The 20,117-nt window shown below is 36.4% G+C and overlaps 2 protein-coding genes across 5 annotated transcripts; both read right to left on the reverse strand.

Annotated features, from left to right (window-relative positions):
• Window positions 1–154: 154 nt before the first annotated feature.
• On the reverse strand, window positions 155–6,734 carry parvg (parvin, gamma). 2 transcript variants are annotated; one of them, XM_043227663.1, is made up of 13 exons: window positions 6,547–6,734; window positions 5,592–5,670; window positions 4,692–4,759; window positions 4,395–4,497; window positions 3,984–4,124; window positions 3,782–3,897; window positions 2,599–2,654; window positions 2,463–2,497; window positions 2,268–2,329; window positions 2,128–2,196; window positions 1,497–1,598; window positions 1,052–1,124; window positions 155–634 (listed from the first exon to the last, which is right to left on the reverse strand). In XM_043227663.1, exons 2-13 carry the CDS (start codon window positions 5,641–5,643, stop codon window positions 561–563), a joined length of 951 nt encoding a protein of 316 aa, XP_043083598.1. In that variant the 5' UTR covers window positions 5,644–5,670; window positions 6,547–6,734; the 3' UTR covers window positions 155–560. The 2 variants fall into 2 exon arrangements, with proteins under 2 accessions (XP_043083598.1, XP_043083597.1); XM_043227662.1 differs by having other exon boundaries at window positions 5,592–5,651; window positions 6,547–6,733.
• Window positions 6,735–8,606: 1,872 nt separating this feature from the next.
• parvb (parvin, beta) lies at window positions 8,607–19,930 on the reverse strand. Of its 3 annotated transcripts, XM_043227659.1 has the most exons (14): window positions 19,820–19,930; window positions 18,804–18,929; window positions 14,441–14,530; window positions 13,701–13,771; window positions 13,379–13,481; window positions 13,136–13,276; window positions 12,218–12,333; window positions 12,079–12,140; window positions 11,944–11,963; window positions 11,614–11,675; window positions 11,457–11,525; window positions 11,280–11,381; window positions 9,273–9,345; window positions 8,607–9,035 (listed from the first exon to the last, which is right to left on the reverse strand). In XM_043227659.1, exons 2-14 carry the CDS (start codon window positions 18,913–18,915, stop codon window positions 8,959–8,961), a joined length of 1,098 nt encoding a protein of 365 aa, XP_043083594.1. In that variant the 5' UTR covers window positions 18,916–18,929; window positions 19,820–19,930; the 3' UTR covers window positions 8,607–8,958. The 3 variants fall into 3 exon arrangements, with proteins under 3 accessions (XP_043083594.1, XP_043083596.1, XP_043083595.1); XM_043227661.1 differs by lacking the exons at window positions 18,804–18,929; window positions 19,820–19,930 and adding an exon at window positions 17,303–17,406; XM_043227660.1 differs by lacking the exons at window positions 18,804–18,929; window positions 19,820–19,930 and adding an exon at window positions 15,035–17,196.
• Window positions 19,931–20,117: the final 187 nt, after the last annotated feature.

Genomic DNA, 20,117 nt, shown 5'->3' on the forward strand with positions numbered 1-20,117 from the left:
ACTGTTCTCAAATTATTACAGCTTTTATAGCGTAGACTAAGGTTTATTATTAAATTATTTACAATTTACAATTACGAACTGCTCTACAGATTAAAGAGCGTACACACACATCCAGTCGAGAAGTCTATAAAAGAAAGTGATATCGTTTCAAACCTGCTAGATACGCCACTTTTATTTGAAAACAAGCTGCAAGTCAGCAGAAAACGGTTGAGCGATACATTAAGACTACTGCACATCTGTCCAACAGGAAAAAAACAACATAGAAAGTAGAAGAGTGAAAAGGTGACATTAAATTGAAGCTGTCGGCATCCAAAAGCAATTTCCATGATGAGATGAGTGGCCATGTTCTCTCATTTTCTCTCTGAATCCTCTTCGATGGTTCAGAGACACTCTGTACAATTGCTTCTAATGTGTTCTAACACTCTGAGTGCCAAAGCAATCTGACTGTCAACTCTATGCCCTGATTTTTAGTCAGAAGAAAGACACACATTTACAGTGAGTATGATTATTTAAAGCATTCTGAAAGGATTTATTGAATTGCAATGTCTGCAGTCGCCAGATTATTTGTTTTTGTGCCTCTTGAATAAGTAATACAGCACTTTCACAGTGGCTGGAACATCTTGAGAAACAATATCTGTGAGGAAAAACAAATGAGAAATGAGCTTATTATTGAATGAACTGTAGTTCCATGCAGCTGTGCACAGCTGTGAAGTGTTAGTGTATTTTGAAAAAAATTAATTCAAAGTGCGGGAGTACTATAAATATGTCAATTAATGCATGTTTCCTTAAACCATTCAGTTTCATTTAAAACAGACAGTTTTATACACTAGTCAACATTTGAAGCGGATCAAAATCTGTCATCATAGCTGTCCCAAAATTTAAAACCAAAATGCGATCTTAAGACAACTTTGATTAACTTTTTTGATCCACTTCAAATGTTGACTACTGTATATCAAACAGATGGCAGGAAAATATGCTGCCTAGCAAGATTTGGGCTTCTCAAGTGGTTTTGTTTACAGTGCTTGGGTTTGGATTGTCATAAAATAATTACCTTGAGGGTCGACTGACTGAACAGGAAGTCCTCTGTCTATGAGAAGATCCAATGCAAGCGTCACATTATGAAGCTGCGTAGGTGAATAAACACCAATGACAAAAAGATTGAGCCTTTTTTTAAACAAACTACTAAATGTAATGCAAAACCAGCTACACTGCGTATTCTCCGTTAACCGTGAAATCATTAGTTTTGATTTCTGTCGTTTGCATTACCCTCGGTGTCTTGCCTTATGCTGCTGTGCTGTCATATACACAGTCGTCCTATGAGACGTTAATTATACAACGGCGAGACATTTCCTGGAGGTGCATGTGAAGTTGCGTTGAAGTAAAATCCTATAAGCCTGGATTAAATAGCGCTTATTGTTGTAGAGCGAAATGGAGCTTACTTGTATTAACAACATGGTTCTCTTGTTTCAAAACTCAATATTTTCTCAAATTCTCACCATTTCCGAGCTAGCGGCAGGACAAAGGAAGAAGTCGCAGAGTGGGATGAAGAAGCCCTCCAACTGGCCGATCAACAAGAGCAGAATCACTCCATCTGCGAACTAACAAAATCACATTATAAAACAATATAAAAATATTTTTATGATCATTTCATTTTGAAAATTCCATTCCCTGTTGTCATGTAGCATCAAAACACAATTATTTAGGACTGTTTTCACTTGTAAACGTTGCTTGATCTATGCATATTTCATCTGAATCAGGAATCTTCATGATGCTTCTTGCTTCACAAGACACTAAAAGGATTCGTTCACCCCCAAAATCAAAGTTCTGTCATTAATTAGTCACCCTCATGTCGTTTCAAACCTGTAAGTGATTTGGATTACTTGTGGAATATTGTTTTTATCAGCTGTTTAGACTCTTATTCTGACGGCACCCATTCACTGCAGAGGATCCATCGATAAGTGATGTAGTTCTACATTTCTATAAATCTAATGAAAAAAATAAACTCATCTACATCTAAATTGTTGATGGCCTAAGGCTAAGTACATTTTCACCAAATACATTTTTTTGGGTGAACTATTTATTATACTTATATATAGCAACATGGGGCCTTTAAATTAGTTTACGCACCTGTTTTTCGAGGTCGGTCACGTTCAGTCCGAGAGATGACATGTTCTTATTCGCAAAGTGCAAAATGGCCTGTAGAAAAGAAAACTTAATGAAGACGTGTCAAAAGCCACATTTAGAGACGTGTCGAACTGGATGCCGACCTTTTTCACGGTCTCAATTTTGTGAGCCTCCAGCTTGAAGAGCTCATCAATGGGACATTCCTCTGCAAAGACAGTGCAAGAGAGAGATTAAGAAGCAAAGGCTTTCTTCTTTATACGCCTCCGCTATCCGAAAGTTACTGATGCTTATAAATATGGAAATGAAAAGGCTCAGAGTTCAGCCTCGATTTGACTCACTGTTAGATTCTCTCTCTAGTTCTTCACTGGAATTACTGCGGAGACACACAGCAGACCATGAAAACACTGGTTTGGCCGGTGTCAGAGATTCAAAGTGCAGTTAAATGTTTAATAGGGAAGGAGGATCCTCACAGACCTTTGAAATGTGATGAATTCTGTCTGCTTGTCTGCCTTGATGCCACTTTTTGTGACCTGTTTAACAAATTAGATTTTAATGAATGCTGACAACATGAATATTTAACATCTGTAATGTAATTTAACTGCTCAGTGAATATTCAAAATGAATAATGTGGGACTTGATTCCATTTGGATCTGATTGGATGATGGATATTAGGCTCCTATAATGCTGGTTGATGTAATTTTTCTCTGGATGTGCAGCTTTGATTACACGAGAGGAAAAAAGATGTTTTTTTACATAGGCGGAATTTTTTTCTTGGTTTAATAAAACGCATATTCATTTTTCAAATAACATGCAATGATGAACTGTGACAAAATTATTTTCTTTTTTCATTATATGCATATAGATTTTTCAGACAAATTACTGTGTTTGTCATGACTGTATATAACTAATATGCGATGATTTTGGTAAACGAATTAATTTGAAAAACTTTTGCATAGCGTTTGATATTTTGAGTGTGTAGGCTCTTCCTCAGCATGTGAAAGTTTAAATAAACTTTTAAATAAATTTAAATTTAAATAAACTTTTGGAGCGTTGGTGTCATTTAAAATTTTCTACTTGTTTTTTATTCAAGCACCCATTTGAGATTGATGTGTTTGCTTTTTGCTTTGCAAAATTTTATTTTAATATGCAGATGATTTTATATTTAAAAATATTTTGCACTGATTGTGAAATATTATTTTTAAAATTATAATCATTCTTGTTTTTAAATATAGAATGACAAATTGACATTTATAATATGCCTATTGTTTTTTTATATGACTTTATTTTATATGTTTTTATTATGATATGCATATTACTTTTGTAAGTAATATGCAGTGATAAATTATGAAAAATAATTTCACATATAATATTATATATGTGAAATTATAATAATGTATATTTATTTTAAAAATATGCAGTAATGAGTATATTACTAAAACAATTAGTCAATATAATATGCACATTAATTTAAATAATATGCAATGATGTCAGTTTTCTCAATAATAATATTTATATGAATTTTTCAAATAATATGCAGTGACAGACAGTGAAATGTTATGAAAACATTTTATTGTGGTGGGGGTGTTTCTTTAATAGTATTTTTGAAATGTTATTTTAGCTTACGCATTCAAATAATTTCAATGTTAAAAAAAATCACCTCACACTGGATGATCTCTACGCTGACGTTTGAGGGCAGGAGCAGATCGGGTTGGAAGCGCCTCGCCATTGCAACCAGAACATGCAACGTAGCCAGCAGGTCCCTGCTGTGAATGACTGACAGATTTGGGAGGAAGAACAGTGGGCATACACTTATAAATATGTAAAACAGGTCAGTGACGAGAGCTGATCTGATAGCTTACGTTTAACATTCCACTTGGCCGTTTCCTCGTCCATCTCTAAGGCCTCGTTGAGAGCTGTCACAATCACCTCTAGTTTTCGTACTTGTGCGTCACTGCTCAACGCGATCTCCTCTACATGCAACTGAACACCTGCTAACCTGCCTGGAATCAAAATATACACGGGGTGACCTTTGACCTCAAAAAAAAGAGAAAATACTACTCAACAGTAGTTTAAATGAAATTTAGCTGAGAATTGCTGACCAAGTAAAGCAATGCTAAATTTCTCCAAATCTGTTCATCTACATCTTGGATAGTCTTGGAGTGAGCACATTTTTAGCATGTTTTCATTGGGGTGAAATACTCCTTTAAGTATCTGAGCTTCACACAGTAATGTGCGTGTTTAACATTTTGTTGCTCTGAAGGGATTCTTACGTAACAGATGATGCAGGACGAGTCCATCATAGAGGTCTTCCTCCAGTGTTCGCACCACAATGTGTTCAACCTTTAAAGTTCTGTTGATCCATTCCACCAAAACCTGCCACAAAGCACCAGAGAAGATCCACAGGTATTCAGACCCTCCTCAGGAAATTATGTTCTCCCTTAGAGCTCTTGTTTCGTTAAGAGAGTCAATAATTAGACATTTTTAATAACTCAAACCAGGAATCTTCCTCTTATCAAACCTATGAGCATTAGCTATGCCGCACCACCTTAAAAATGTAAGTATCTCACCTCTTTAAGTTTATTGAATTTGGGTTCTTCTAAAGATGACGGTTGAATGATCGTTCTTCTCTCTTCTCCTTAAAACCCAAAATAAAACACATAATTCACCAAATTGTCAAGCTCAGGAAAAACATTTGCTTTTAGCTAAACACTAGGTCTGTCCTTTTATAATAAAATGTGACTGCATCCTAATTCACATACTGTACTTACTATATAGTATAGAAGATTATGATTAGCGTGTCTGAAATCATATTATGTAAAAGCAGCAAGTCAAATGAGCAAAATGAACTCATTCTGATCCTTTAACAAAAAAAAGTCTGTTTTAAAATTGTCGAGTGTACTATTTTTTTATGTGAAAACCTAAGTTGCATGCAGTTTCAGTTAATTAAACTGAACATCATGTCTACTGCCTCATACTTGTAGACATGAACAGAAAACATTTTTTGCATGGTTTCTCACTAGACATATGTTCACTAGACGCATGCCTAAATCTACTAAAAAATATATTATTATTATTCAAATATTAATAGTACATCAAAGTACACAAAAATTAGATTTCTAGGTCGCTGTACTAGAAATGGGAGGTCAAGTTATGTGCGTTGCATTGTGGGACATAGGCTACTGCACTGTTTAGTGCGCTCTAGTTGTATACTATGCATAATGGCATACATACAAGGGCATTTCATGCATACATGTTGTGAACAAAATTTTAACAATAGTCTACTACCGTGTGGTTTCAAACAAACATTGAAGTGAAATGTAAAGTAATGTGAATAATTAATGAAATATTTATATGTTTTTCCTTTTAGTATTTAAGAAGGCCGTGTATTTAAGTAGGCTCACTATAGTAGAAAAATAGCTTAGGATGCAGTCCTGACAGTGTCATATGGTGATGTGATGATAGCTCACCCTGACGACTGCCGAATTCGCCCTTTTCCTCTTCAGCTCCAAAGTCTGCCATCCTTTTGACTGTTTCAAAACACAGTTTCTGTCAAAAAGTGAACTTTATTAATAGTTTCGCTCAGCAGACATTTGATTTCTAGCGCTTCTGTTTGAAAAACCGAGTGATGCTCGGGTTTCAGTCTGCGTGTTTGTGTCCTGAGGGAATTTCAAGGGCGCGATTCATCTCGAGGTTTTGTTTTCGAGCGGACATTTTTATGGCTATGATGAAGCACGGCGAACCGAAGCCGACTTCAAACGTCAAAACACAAGGACGGAGAATCTCCACAACACACAGCAGACGTCTGCGGCAGTCGGCGCTGATCTGAACGGAGGAGAACACAGGGAGCTCCGAGATCTCTTGCCTTCCTGCATCACGCACGCCAGCCAACATTGACATAACACAGACTGACGGGCAAAACATAAAGCTCTCCGACAACAAAAACATGCTGCGGGAGAGGAAAACAAGATGGAAAGAGAGAGAAACGTCTCAAATCTCAGCCATCGCTTCCTCTTTGAAATAACAGAGTTGGCCCAGAAATGAAAACTCTGGCATGTTTACGGTCGGTTCGAAGACATATACAGTATGTAATGGTGACCGTGTCCTTCAAGCTCCAAATAAAGCATCATAATTCTCATTTTAGAGTAAACTATTGCTTTAAATGTGTAGCAATGAGGTCAAATGTGTAGAGTTTAAGAAAACGCCATATCTCAAGTTATGCTCAGATACACTTCAAAGACCAAATCAGGCTATCTGAACTATGCTATCCAAATTCATTATATAGAGTTTCGCAATTAATGTTTATCAACAACTGTATAAATGTTGATTCTCCAAATCGTTTGGGATTTAGGTGATGCATAAACCTAAAAGAGAGATCCACTTAGTCTACTTAGATGCCTTGAAAGATGCTGTCAAAACTTTCACCTCGGCTCTGGCCACACGTCTGGATGAATCCTCCAGATGAAATGTCGTCCAAACGTTCCTGTCAGCTTTCCTACATAGATCGAGCGACTTCAACAACGTAAGCGTCCATCTTTCTGAATCAACAAAAACAAGAACTCGTATACGGGTGAGGCCTGTTTCAAACACCAGCCAGGAAGTGGTTAGGCACCGCTTCCTCCTTTCTTCTATTTTGTAAAAGAACAGACGATCTAAACTGTCACAAAGTCCATCAAACGCAGAACCGTCTAACAAGGCTGTGCAGGGGTCTAAACATGTTATTTGAGTTAGTAACAGCCGCCAACGTTTACTAGCAAACAACTAAATGGTGATCTGGTGTTTCCTCTCTTCAAATAACACGCTCCAGGTTTGAGAGCAACAATTGCATATATTTTCCACTCTCTCTTACTGTGATGGAGAGAACGCCTCCCTTTGACTAGAAAAACCAGAGGTAATTTGGGCTGGAGGGTTACCATGGCTACCATCCCAATGAATTCCCCCATTAAACGCAAGTTTGAATCCAGAACAAACAACTGAAAAAAAAAAAGATCCTCAAAGGAGCATCTGAAAACAACAGGGTTATTTAGATTCAGTCTCGCCTATCTGTGCATGTGTTTACATTCTGCGTCATCCTTAGAGATACAGTCATACTGGAAACTACGGTGTGCGCGGTCTCCAAAAAAGAAAAAAAAATGCAGTTCGCCCATACAAAACTGTTGTTAGGTGGTTGAGAAGATGTTCTGAGCGTCCTTGCTATGTAGTTGTGTTGTAAGTTGTTTGCCATGGTCCCTCACGATTGCGTTTTAGATAGTTTAAAACAAAATAGCTGCTATGCAGTTAACGCATGATCACTTACACTTAATTAGTGATAGCTTCAGTGTTCTGGCTGGTCGGTATTGTAGGTATTGTTATTCAGCTGCTGACAGTTGAGTCCCTAAATCAGGTGCTTGTAATTAAATTACATTACATATTTAAAATACTCATTCTACCTTTTTATTGACATATTTGATTACATGATTCATAATTTGAGTCTGCCAAATACTTCTTTTTCAACTTTCTAATATAACCATGTGCATTCACAAAGTCTTCGGTTTGGAGGACGTTCACGCAAAGACCAGTCACTCAGCTAAATGTAATCACACAGAAAACTGAGAGGCTACACAACTTCAACTTCAACTTTTAGAAGGGGTTTCTCAATATTACAGCATTGCATCAACTACCAATGAATGCATCATTTTTTACATAATTGTTCTGTGGTTTATTATGACACATGCATGTCTTTGGAGGGCTTTTTGTCTTTTGAACCCATTAAAATGCATGAATTCAAGTTACTGCTTTTTTACATGTAATGCAGGGATTTCTTTTAACCTCTTTCACCTTATATACTTATATGCAGTACCCTTGTGGTTTTAAAGTATAATATTACTAATCATATTACTGATCACATGACATGCACGTAAACATCAGAAATCGTTTTTTTGATATTTTAAATTCACAAACCTCATGAAGTTCCTGAACTAAACTCCAGTTTAGGAAATCTTGACGTAATGTGATATTATATACGCACTTCACTTAATTTTTTTTGTTATGTAATTTTTAATCCGTTTGCATCCCAAAGTAATCCATTGCTGGGTAGCAGAGATGGTTTGTAGGGCATTGCTCTGAAATTTCTTGGGTTTCAAAGGTTGCTGCCAGGACATTGCATGTCAGGAATATTACCCCAAATATTATGTAGGATAACATCATTGAGCCACATAATTTGAATCATTAATTTCTCTAGCACAAACATAAAACGTTACATGTGGCAGCTGTAGCACACAGCACTGTTAAATAAATTAAAGGTACAGTGTTGGTCTTTCATAACTCATAATGAATCACACCGACAAATTAATGTTTAAACCCGCGTGAGACGTGAATGTGAAATATTTATATGGATCAAGGTTTTTAAACATGAATAATTCTGTGTGTAAAAACATGATACTCAAATGCTTATTTTGAAAAAACCTCTTTTGAGACAATCAAGACTCAAATTCAGAGTCAAAATGTCGAACTGAATTCATTCCAGGATGTAGAAAGTACTTGTTTATTTGAAATAATGACAGCATTTCTATTAGAACAAAATACACAGTGCGTTCCAGGACAAAAAGTAATTCGGGTGTAGTGCTTAAAGCAGTGGCAGGCCTCGTTTGCGGAAGTCAAATGCGAGAAAAATAATATATTTTAATGAGCTGCTACACTGACGCATCATTAAGGCTGAATACATTCGATTCTGGGCATAAATAAGCAAAATAATACAAAATATTTCATTCTTACATACAAATATAACACCAGGGATGTGTGAGCGAAGAAGTCCTGGCATCGAGGCACGTAGCGACTATCCTCAGATCGCTTTCAGTGTTACTCTGAGTTCTTGTAGTTGGTGAAAAGGTTGTAAAGCACCCTGAGTGTTGACTTCAGATTCAAGTTCACCACGTCTGCGGGACACAAACAACAGAATCACTGTTAAACAGATGGAGGCTTGAATATGTTAGCTGTCGTTGTGAAGGAACGCAGTCGTGAGTGTGCTGCATTAACTGAGGAACATCTCCATCTAGTGGAAAATGTGGTCAACATCATGAAACGGGTGCAGGCAATGAGCTGGTCTGTTATGATGTCTAAAGGTTGCGTGCACAACGCTGATGTAACATTGCTGGCACTGATTTTTCTGGTACCTTCTGGTCTCGCTTTGGGTTTCTGCAGACCACCATCTTGCATGAGCTCGAAAGCAAATGACACGTTATGCACCTGCATGGCAGAAAAACACTCTTCAAAACCTTGTAGTAATTAGTACAAAACCGGTTTTAAATAAATTATTTCATAACATAACCACATAATCAGACTTAAAGGGATAGTTCACCCAAAAATGAAATGATGATATTTTATTATCTGCTCGCCTTCAAGGCAAATGTAGGTAACTTTGTTTCTTCAGTAAAACACAAACTAATATATTTAACTCAAACCGTTGCAGTCTGTCAATGGCAGTCAATAGGTACATTAATGCCACCTATCTCTAAAAAGGACCATTGACTCTCCTTATTGAGATTGTAGATAGAGTGTCAATGATCCATTTGAGATATAGGTGGAGGTAATACACATATAAGTCTGCAATCCAGCGTAAAGCAAGAAGAAGACGCTCAGGACAATTGCTAATTTTTTGGAATCAGGGGTTAGAAACCAATATGAATACTGTTCAGTTTCTTGCACACACTTATCAATTCATGTCTTTAGACCTGAGTGTAGCGTCACAAGCTGCAGGTTTAGGTTTTCTCTGTGTATGTGTTTTGTACTCTCAAAGCCGTGGGGTCCCATTGACTTCCATTATATGACTGACAGACTGCTACGTTTTGAGTTACAAATCTTTGCCTGTGGTCTACTGAAGAAACAAAGTCAACTGCATCTTGGATGGCCTGGGGGTATTTTCATTTTGGGGTAATCAATGCCTTTAATAAGTCTGTTTCAGACCATAATCAAATTGCATTCGATTAGACTACAGAACATGAACACCATCAAGGTCCAGAAAAGTATTAGAAGACAAAGTCAAAAATAGTCCACCTGCCATCAGAGGAGGCAAACTGATGAATAAAGCTGTTATTTTCATTTTCTTTGTGCACAAAAAGTATTCTTGCTGCTTTATAAAATAGTTGAACCACTGACAGCAGATGGACGATTTCGATTACGTCTTTCTTTCTTTTTTGGATCTTGACAGCATCAAAAAGACAGCCACAAGCCTCCTGGTTTTCATTCAAAATATCTTAAAGTAATAGTTCACCCAAAAATGAAAATTCATCATTTCCTCACCCTCAAGTAGCTCCAAACCTGAATGAATTTCTTTGTTCTGTTCAACACAAAGAAAGATATTTTTAAGAAAGAAAATTTGTAACCAAGATGTTTTGGACAACCAATGAGTTTCATAGTAGGAAAATAACACACTGGTGACCCAAAACAGCCTGGTTACAAACTTTCAAAATATCTTCCTTTGTGTTCAAAATTGTGTTGTGAGAATGAAATAAGCTTTCACGGGTTTGAAACAACATGTTTATTTTGGGGTAGAGTAACTCTTTAATTTAACCCATTAAATGTGGTATGATGTGGTTTAACGTAGTCTGTTATGGATTCTGACAGGTGATGCAATTCAATAAATCATTAAAAAAAACCTTACTTCATTAATCAGATCAGACCCTGTCAGACATAATAATGGCTCATTACACTCAAGTCCAGATCGTATCAGACTTCATGAATATTATTCATCTGATGTGGACTTGAGATCGATGCGGTCTGATATGGTCTGAACAGTACTCATGAAATCTGATAAGGTTCTGACAAGGTCTGATGTGGTCTACCATGGTGTTGCCTGATAGAGTCTGAAGTGAATTCATGAATTCTGACAGCGTCTGATACTAATTATCTAATGTGGACTGATGTGGTCTGAGTGTGATGTCATCCGAAGAGATTTATCTTTTAAGGAAATCTGATAATGGAGTCCGATGTGGTCTGATGTGGCCTTGTGAAGTCTAGACAGGGTCTGATGTGGTTTGATGAGGGGTTAAAAAAAATAAAAATCATACCTCATCAAACCAAATCAAATCTTGAACCTAATCAAGCTCCATTAAACCCCAACAGAATAAACCAGTCCTCTTCAGACCTTACCAGTCCACATTAGACCACCGTGGCAGACTTACCTTCTGTTCGAAGCTTTCAGGCGTGAGGTAGAAGTTGTACAACGGCACGAAGTAATTTTCTAACAAGCCCATCAGCAGCACCAGATAGACACCATCTGCAAACTTCACACAAACAGAAGGTTTTTGAACGGTTTTGATCTACAGATCTGTGAGCGAGTTAACAGATCAAGTTCATACCTGTGACTCCAGCTCCGTCACCTCCAGGTTCAGTTTGTTCAAGTGTTTATTGACAAATGTAATCAGCGACTGAAAAAAAACGAGGACTAAAAGCTTCATTCTACACAATTGCTACCTTCACAAAGACGTTCTTGTCCGATTCAAAGCCGGTTCTTACCGTTTTCACTACATTCAGTTTGTCAGGTGCGTGATCCAATAAAGTGTCAAAAGCATCACGTTCTGCCAATGACAACAAAATAAAATGTTTTGTGACCATTATGCATGATGGTCAAACGGACATAATGCATTTGAGGGAAATACAGCTGAGACCAGGTCCTGATGTTCACTGGTTTTATAAGTTCCACTTGAACTATTTTGGTCATATAGCTGGTCTAGATAGATAGTTGAATCACCTTGGAGCATCAATTTTTAAAACTAGACCTCTGTATGACATTGATTTTAATGAAAAACATGAAAATGTGCAAAATTAGTTTGAAAAGACACTCACCCGATCTTCCGATCATCATTCTGTTGAAAAGATTGAACGCAAAGTCAGCATCAGACCACAAACTCGACTACAAAAGGCATATTTCTGTGCTACAATCATCTTTCACCACTAGATGGCCACATTGGAGCATCTTACTCTGTTGTGGTACTTGTGAGTTGTTTGGTCACATGAGCAGTTTGCAGGATTCCCTCCTTTTTCTGAGACAATAATTTGTGATTAGAGTGAATATATTCGATACAATGTTACATTTTATACTTTAATAAACCCAGCATACCTTGACAACGATCACCTTGACGGACACATGCTCAGGTAAGCGGATGGGAGCTGCGTAGTAGATGGCCAGCGCCAGCAGCAGGTACACGATGGACACCAGGTTCTTAGAGTGGATTACTGAAAATAAAACAGAGACTTAACATCATTTAATAAAACATTTCCTATATATTTAAAAATCTATTTAATTAAAAAATAAAATGGACACTTTAATTCTTAAAGTCTCTTTTGCACAACTTATCAGTGCCTTTTATCTTGAATAAATACTACATATATGCTTGTTTTTTAATTAATAGCTTTGTATAATATTGTTTTATTTTAGTTAAATTTTTTGTCATTTTAATATGTGCTTTTGTCATTAAATTTAATAGCAGTATATTACTACTGTAGTTCATTTAGATTTTTAAATCTTTTTTTTTTTTTTGAGCTAGTTATACATACATTTATATTTACCATTAAGAATGCGTAAAAGTTAAGTTATATTACATTATTTATATTCATTATTTTTGTCCATATTTTGAATTCATTTCTGGTTTTATTCGTTTCCTAGTATTTCATTCAAAATGTGATTTTAGCATATTTTCAGCTTATCCACCACCCTAAGGAAAAAATGTGGTATTAAAAAAAATAGTATATATCCCAAAACGTTCAAAAATTTCCAGAATTGGCAGTGAAAGAATAAAGCGTCCCGTGTTTGTTTAATCCACAAGTTACCGTTTGTCAAAGAGGTGACTGTTCACTAATAAATTAATAAAGAAATAACTTTTACTTTTGTACTTTTTTGTTTTAGTTCAGGTTAAGGTTTACCGTTTTAGTTAGGTTTCAGGGGCTTAAACTGATTTCAGTTAGTTGCTGATTTTATTTTATTTCAGATTTATTAACTGAAATGAAGTTAATAGCTGTAGTGTTAGGCACTGCTCACAGTCGACACTCCACTCCGTGTTCCAGTCCAGCGGCCGGAGAACTCCGTTGACAGCCTCTAGAACCGTCTGCAGTTTCTGCTTCTGTCCGATCTCCGACTGCGTCACCTCCGCCACATTCAGCTTGTGACCCGACAGCTTCTCTGAAAGACACGACAAACGGAACACCCTCACCGCGCTGAAAACACCACAGGCGAAAAGCCAAAGCAGAAGATCATCACGAGAGTCCGAACGGAAAAGCTCACCGAACAGTTTCTGCAGGACCTGTCCATCATACAGATCTTCCTCAAGGTCTTTCACGATGATCCGGTCCTCCTCTAGTTCGCTGTTGATCCAGTCAATGAGAACCTGAGAGGAAGAGTTTGCGTCGCAGAAAAAGGTCGCTGAGTAGAACGGTAAATGAAATATAAATATGTCAAATATAGCTGAGGAAAAATGACCAGGTTTAATAACACAGCTAAATCTCCAAACGTACTTTAAAGTCATTTAGAGTCCGTATTTTTTTCCCTTTCCACAGACTTTATTCTGAAATGTTCATCCGAGCATTCGGGAAAAGTTGTTTTCTACCTTTTGGAGGTCTTTGAAATTGAGGTCTTCTCTGGAAGTGGGGTCTAGAATCGTCCTCTCTGCATTTTCCTCTGCAGAAATGAAGGAAGGAATATGTGGGTGTGGGTGCATTTCACTTAGAAATCGGAGCAAGCAAGAAACATTGAGGAAACAAAAAGTGTCTTCCACACCCACCGATACCACAAAACTTGAGTTCTTAGTAATACATTACTGTCTCAAACGTTTCTTTTAAATTCTTAACTAGGAGAATAAAACCTCAGGTCATACAAAATGTAGACGAGTTTGCTTCTGCGTCACATTTAGAGAAATTTTGCATTACAGTGAACGGGTGCCGTCAGAATGAGAGTCAAAACAGCTGTTAAAATTTTCAAAAATGATCTTTCATGCAGTGTGTAAGACAACTTAAGTGAACGAAAACATCCTACAAAGTTTTAAATCTGCAAGTGCACCTTGTATGAAGTTATTGTCTCTCAAAAGACAGAGTCGACTCTGAATCATTAAAACAAGTTGTTTTAAAATGAGTTTCAAGCTATTTCATGTATATATATATATATATATATATATATATATATATATATATATATATATATATATATTATATAAAGATTTAATTATTTTCAGCAAATAATCTGACTGATGGTAATTTACAGCGTCAGCACAGCCCTCTATTCTTAGTGTCCTCTAGTGGAGGAGTCAAACATTGCATGGGTTTTAATGGACGAGAAGAAGCCAAACGTTACCAAGCAGTGTGTCCTCAGGCAGCAGCTCCGGGCCGGCGAGCAGGAGGGGGGCATTGATGGAGTTCTTACCCTCTTCCTGAAGATCACTCACTACGAACACAGAAGACGAATAAAGCGTAAGCATCACATTTTCTGAGACACGTACCATATCACTGAACTACATTGGAATATATTAATAATCCAATACCATGGTACACCGGAAGGTTTGTCCGCATTGTTTCAAAAAATATTAAGCAGCTAATATCACATAACTCGCTGCTATTGCTAAGTCAATACCATCTGTATGTACATATATATAATAAGTTAATTTAATTAGGATACAACTGTTAAACATAGTGAATGCTGTACAGGTTCTTTTGCTATCAAAATGATTATATTACTATCACTTTATTACTTAACACAATCATACCCTATATTATAAATATTAGAAAAAGTTATCAATGTTTCAGGGTATTATTACAAAAGCATATGCATTCATACATGAATATATTTAATTGTATATTAAAAATGCGACGTCTGATGTGGAGACGTACATCTGCATTAATTTAATTAAGACCCATTAAAACGCTGCACTATAAACAGCCCAAAGTCTACCTTGCTTTCTTTTCTTCGTTCCACACAGAAGACCAGCCATGTCCCGTTAAACAGCGCTGAGTCCCGCTAATCTCCTGCAGTGAGTCTTGGTGGCGAGTGTGAGTGTGTGTGTGTGTGTGTGTGTGTGTGTGAGGAAGGCCGCCAGTGTGGCTACAGCAGTCGTTCCCGCGTCATCACGTGTTATTTCTGTCCCTTTGAAACCCCCCACCCTCACTGCTCCTGTTTCAATGAGTCTTAAACAGCAGATGCAACACGTGACTGTATGATGAGCACACTAATGAGGGAGCAACCGAAATAATGATGATACACCCCTGCTTTCTACAATATTCTACATTTGACTTCATCATGTCTGCATTCTATTTTATATTTAAGTTATTCTATTCTATTCCATTCTATTCCATTCTATTCTATTATTTATATTGTTGTTGAATTAATCTATTGTCTATTTTATTCCATTCTATTCTGAATTAAATATATAACTTTTTTTTTTTTTTACAATACATAAGATCTTCATGGCTCTTTGAATATCCCCAGACCTTATATGTCTGTTGTCTAATGAATCTATTCTATTCTATTCTATTCTATTCTGTTCTATATTTAAGTTCTTCTGCAGCGCATGAAAATCCTCATGGATCCTCCAGATCTTTGATGTCTGCTGTTTAGTTAATTCTATTCTGCTCTATTCTATTCAACAGATTACATATTCAAGTTACACACAATATCTACATAGATCTTTAGAGATTTCCAGATGTCTTTTGTCTACTTGATTCTGTTCTATAGGAATAGATTAATTCCATGTTATCGGATCAATGTGCTGTCTAATCAAATCTATTATATTCCAGATAAAGAAAAGTATTTCTGCAACACATTCATGAACTTAATGGATTTTCAAACATTTCCAGATCTTAACTGTGTGTTATATAATTCCATTCCATTCCATTCCATTCTATTCTATTTTATTCTAGGTAAAATATTCCTTTTTTTTCTCTCCAGACCTTAGATGCGTGTTGCCTATTTCTATTCTACAATTGATCATATATTTAAAGTCACCGATTATTGATTTTGTTCATTTTTGTTAACAGTGGGTGAATGAGGTTATTCATTTATTTGAACAAAAAGCCACTTTCAGGAAGTCATCTGTCAAAGCTGTTTTCTCGCATTCAGATCAATTAGTTAAAAGCTGCTGATCAGCGAGTGCAGTGGTTACGCAGACACAACACAACAAACACCTCCCTGAGAAATCAATACACACTCACTGCAGTGTTTGTCAGCTGTGGCTGTGTGTGTGTGTCTCAGTGTGTGTACAGCTTGGGGAAAGTTATTTATTACAAAGCTGACAAAAATAACAGTCCGGTCAGAGGAATGGAACCGCTCTTAAATATAGCAGCACTTATTTGTGGGATCGTTGGGATGCTGGAGTGGGAAATGGATGCGGGATGAGCAACACAGCAACACAACACAAGATGATTGTGTCATATCAACACAAACTTCCTGCATTACACGCAGTCCGCAGTTATCCTCCATATAAGACACTGTCTGTCATTAATCTCTGGATGATATGCTGTCAGTCATGTGTAACTTTAATAAACATTACTATCAATTTCAAATATGAATATGTAACTTTTATGCCAGTCCTATTTCAATGATGTTTTTAGTCAGGGATAAACTAGTTTGACAAGAACAATATATGTGAAAATGAACAATGAAAATAGGTCACTTAAGTATTTGTTGTGAGAAAAAGTGAATCATTATTACAGTTTAAGCAGCAAATCTCTCAAAATCGTTTTATAAATTAAATACTGAATAAATATATATTTGAATCTCAGTCAAATCTAAACTTACGAATAACTTTTTTTTCTATATGGACCGTTAAACTAGACATAAAACATTACATGAAAATAGACTAATCAGAAGCACAAATTATAATTTTAAGTATGATTTGAGAACAATGAGCCTTGATGACAACCAACCAACTTAATATAAGAGGAAAAGTGCTTCTTAGGAAATACTATCACCATTTCACAACTTCACCATACATTTTTACATTCATAAACACACATCCTTTCATCATCATAATTATTGAATTAACAATGGAGTAGCTGAAAGGTATTTTAGAAGCTAAAAAGAAAAATCAATGATGACAAACTATACTTACGCTTTCTGATGAAAACTATTTTTATTATAGCTACACTTCAGCTCAGCCAGCTACACACACAGAAAGACATCACAGATGCTCAATGTACAAACATAGACAAAAGTGAAACTTACTGAGATCCATGTTCCTCAAAGCTTTGTACTCGTCTAAGCACACTTGACAAACAAAGGCAGCCAGATCTCTCAGTATCACTCACACACATACACAATAATATGCAAGTCAACATCCTGAAACACAAACACACATATATATATATATATATATGTGGATATCAGCTTCTGCACAGCAGAGATGGGAAATGCTGCTGTCAATCATAACAAGTAGTACTTTCCTGAAGAAAACTAAGCATACTTTTCAAGAAAAATCCTCTGGGTGGTGCATAAACGTCACGTCACATCACTGCTTTTCTGAAGTCACTTATCTCACTTAGACACTTAGCAAAAATCTAATTTTCAAAAAAAAAAAATCTCCTCACACAGTTTTGAATACAGGCAATGAATGCAGGCCATCCTGGATACCTTAGCAACCAGCCAAAACACCCATTCAGAAAATCCTAGCAACATCATAGCACCCAGACAGAATACCCAAGCAAACAACCAAAGCACCATAGCGACACCCTAACAACCATCCAGAACACCCAAGCAAACTACCAAAGCACCCCAGGAACACCCTAACAACCACCCAGAAAATCCAGGTCACAGCCAAAACTCCCTAGCAACACCCTGACAACCAGCCAGAACACCCAAGCAAACAATCAAAGCACCATAGCAACACTGTCACTTTAAACTACAAAACACCTTTTAAACAAGTGCAAAAGTATTTGAAATTAATAAGCCCCAAATAACCGTTCAACTTTCGGCCAAAACTTATCGGTTTATCAGGCCAGATATCATTTCATGGCTGCTATATTGAACCTCGAAATAATCTAGCAAATCTTTGGAAGTTCCCAAAAAGGATTCTTCTGAATAAAGAGTGACTCAAGAGACTGTGTGACTGTCTGGACAAAAACAGGACGACCACTCTGTTCCACAATGAGACACACACACACACACACATTCTTGCACAATCACACTTTACTGTGCAGCTGTTCACACACAAATGGGGACTGGAAGGGGTGAGTTTGATCTAAAAGAGCACAAAATAACATTAAAAACTAATAAATGGGTTTTTACCTCTTTAGAGTTTGAAACAATATAAGTAAACAGAAGGACAAAGCAGTCCACCTCATTCTTATCTGAATAACCTTGATCTTCTGACCTGGCTATTTCTGTCCCAGACAACACCACCACAGAACAACCGGTTGTGGCTGAAGTTATACTCAACTAATACTTATACTAAATCACGATGCTTATAAAACGATCATATTGCACAGTGACTTGTACAATGTGTACTAGTTATTATTTATATGAAGCCTTATAATTGTATATTAATATTTAATATAAATAATACAAGTGTTCAAATATCCTGGAATGAAAGAAGGCATTTTTATAAATTGGGGGATTGATCAAATGCAGCACCATGGACAGCGATAAAAAAAAAATCAATCATGATGTCATGTGCTCATCTAATTATTTTCTTCGTTCCTTTAAGTTACAATATCCTGTAAACTATTACCTTCTTTCAGCTTCTTTTTGCGAACTAACGTTCCTCCCAGTTTGCCCAGCAGCGACTCGTCCTTCTTCATCTTGCCCGTCTGTCCGGATGGTTTGGTGGGGTTCGCAGCCATCTGCTCCGCTGCGGCTTTAGTAGCAGAAACCGAACGAGTGAGAAGAATGGAAATTAGTATTGTCTATGAGGGGCGGGGCGTAGTGGCCCGATTCTGGTCTCTGATTGGTCAGGTGCGACGAGATAAAAATAATTATTTTACTGATTTAAGTATTTCTATGCACGTTCAATTGAACGGACACTACATTCAATCAGTGTCATTTATCATATGCAAAATATTGTATAGATGAATGGTAAGGATAAGCGGCAAAGTCATGTGGTACATGTTACTTTTCTCAGCGCTGACTAATCAGTACAAATGATAAAAATGTTCAGTTTTTACAATTCTGTGTGGAAATTTTTTATTTTAACCGTGTATTAATAAGAATAAATAGACATTACTGAGCGTAACGCCATGCTTAATGAACGACAGGAATAAAAAATATACAAGTACAATGTATAGAATTGATTGTATTGTAATTTAACAAGAGGCCAGCCAACCGAGTCTTTCAGCAGACAAAACCTGCGTAAAAACGTTTAAAAGTTGATAGTTTTGAAAATAACGTTATATAGTACTTCTGTACATCTATCACGTCATTGTAAAAAACAAATTCAAATTCAATATGACGCCTAAAAGATTAAAGTTTAAATATATAGACGAGAATACCGTTAAACTACTAAACAAATATCACCAATAAAATTAGTATTTTAGCCATTCAGCGCCCCCTTGTGGGTATCAATTTGAATCCAATTGAAAATGGTTATATTTACCAAGCAGTGGCTTTGAAAAACAACAGCAAACCTTTGAAAATATACGATAACGTTGGTATATCTGTAATACAACTTGATAATTGTCTAAATGCATCTAATAACGAAAAACAATAATAAAAAAATGAGAAAATATAACTTAGCAACAGCCTACTCACCGTTTTCTCTGGGTGTGGTGAAGATTTTACCAGAAAGAAGTGCCGATGTAATATCAGAAAGGGAAGTATGAACAAATTTTCACTGCCGATATATTTTGAGAGGCATAGTCATATCTGAAAAAGTGTTGTAACGTCTTGAACCACACCCTTAGATTCAGTCATAGAAAGATACTAAACACACAACACACGTCCACCTCACTAAGAACTCTACTGTTATTATAGTATATAAAACAAATAATTATTAAAACATTGCTCTATTTACATTCATTCTTCATTTAGTAGACGCTTTCATCCAAAC

This window comes from Puntigrus tetrazona, chromosome 25 (assembly GCF_018831695.1).
Source record: "Puntigrus tetrazona isolate hp1 chromosome 25, ASM1883169v1, whole genome shotgun sequence".
Lineage (NCBI taxonomy): Eukaryota > Metazoa > Chordata > Actinopteri > Cypriniformes > Cyprinidae > Puntigrus > Puntigrus tetrazona.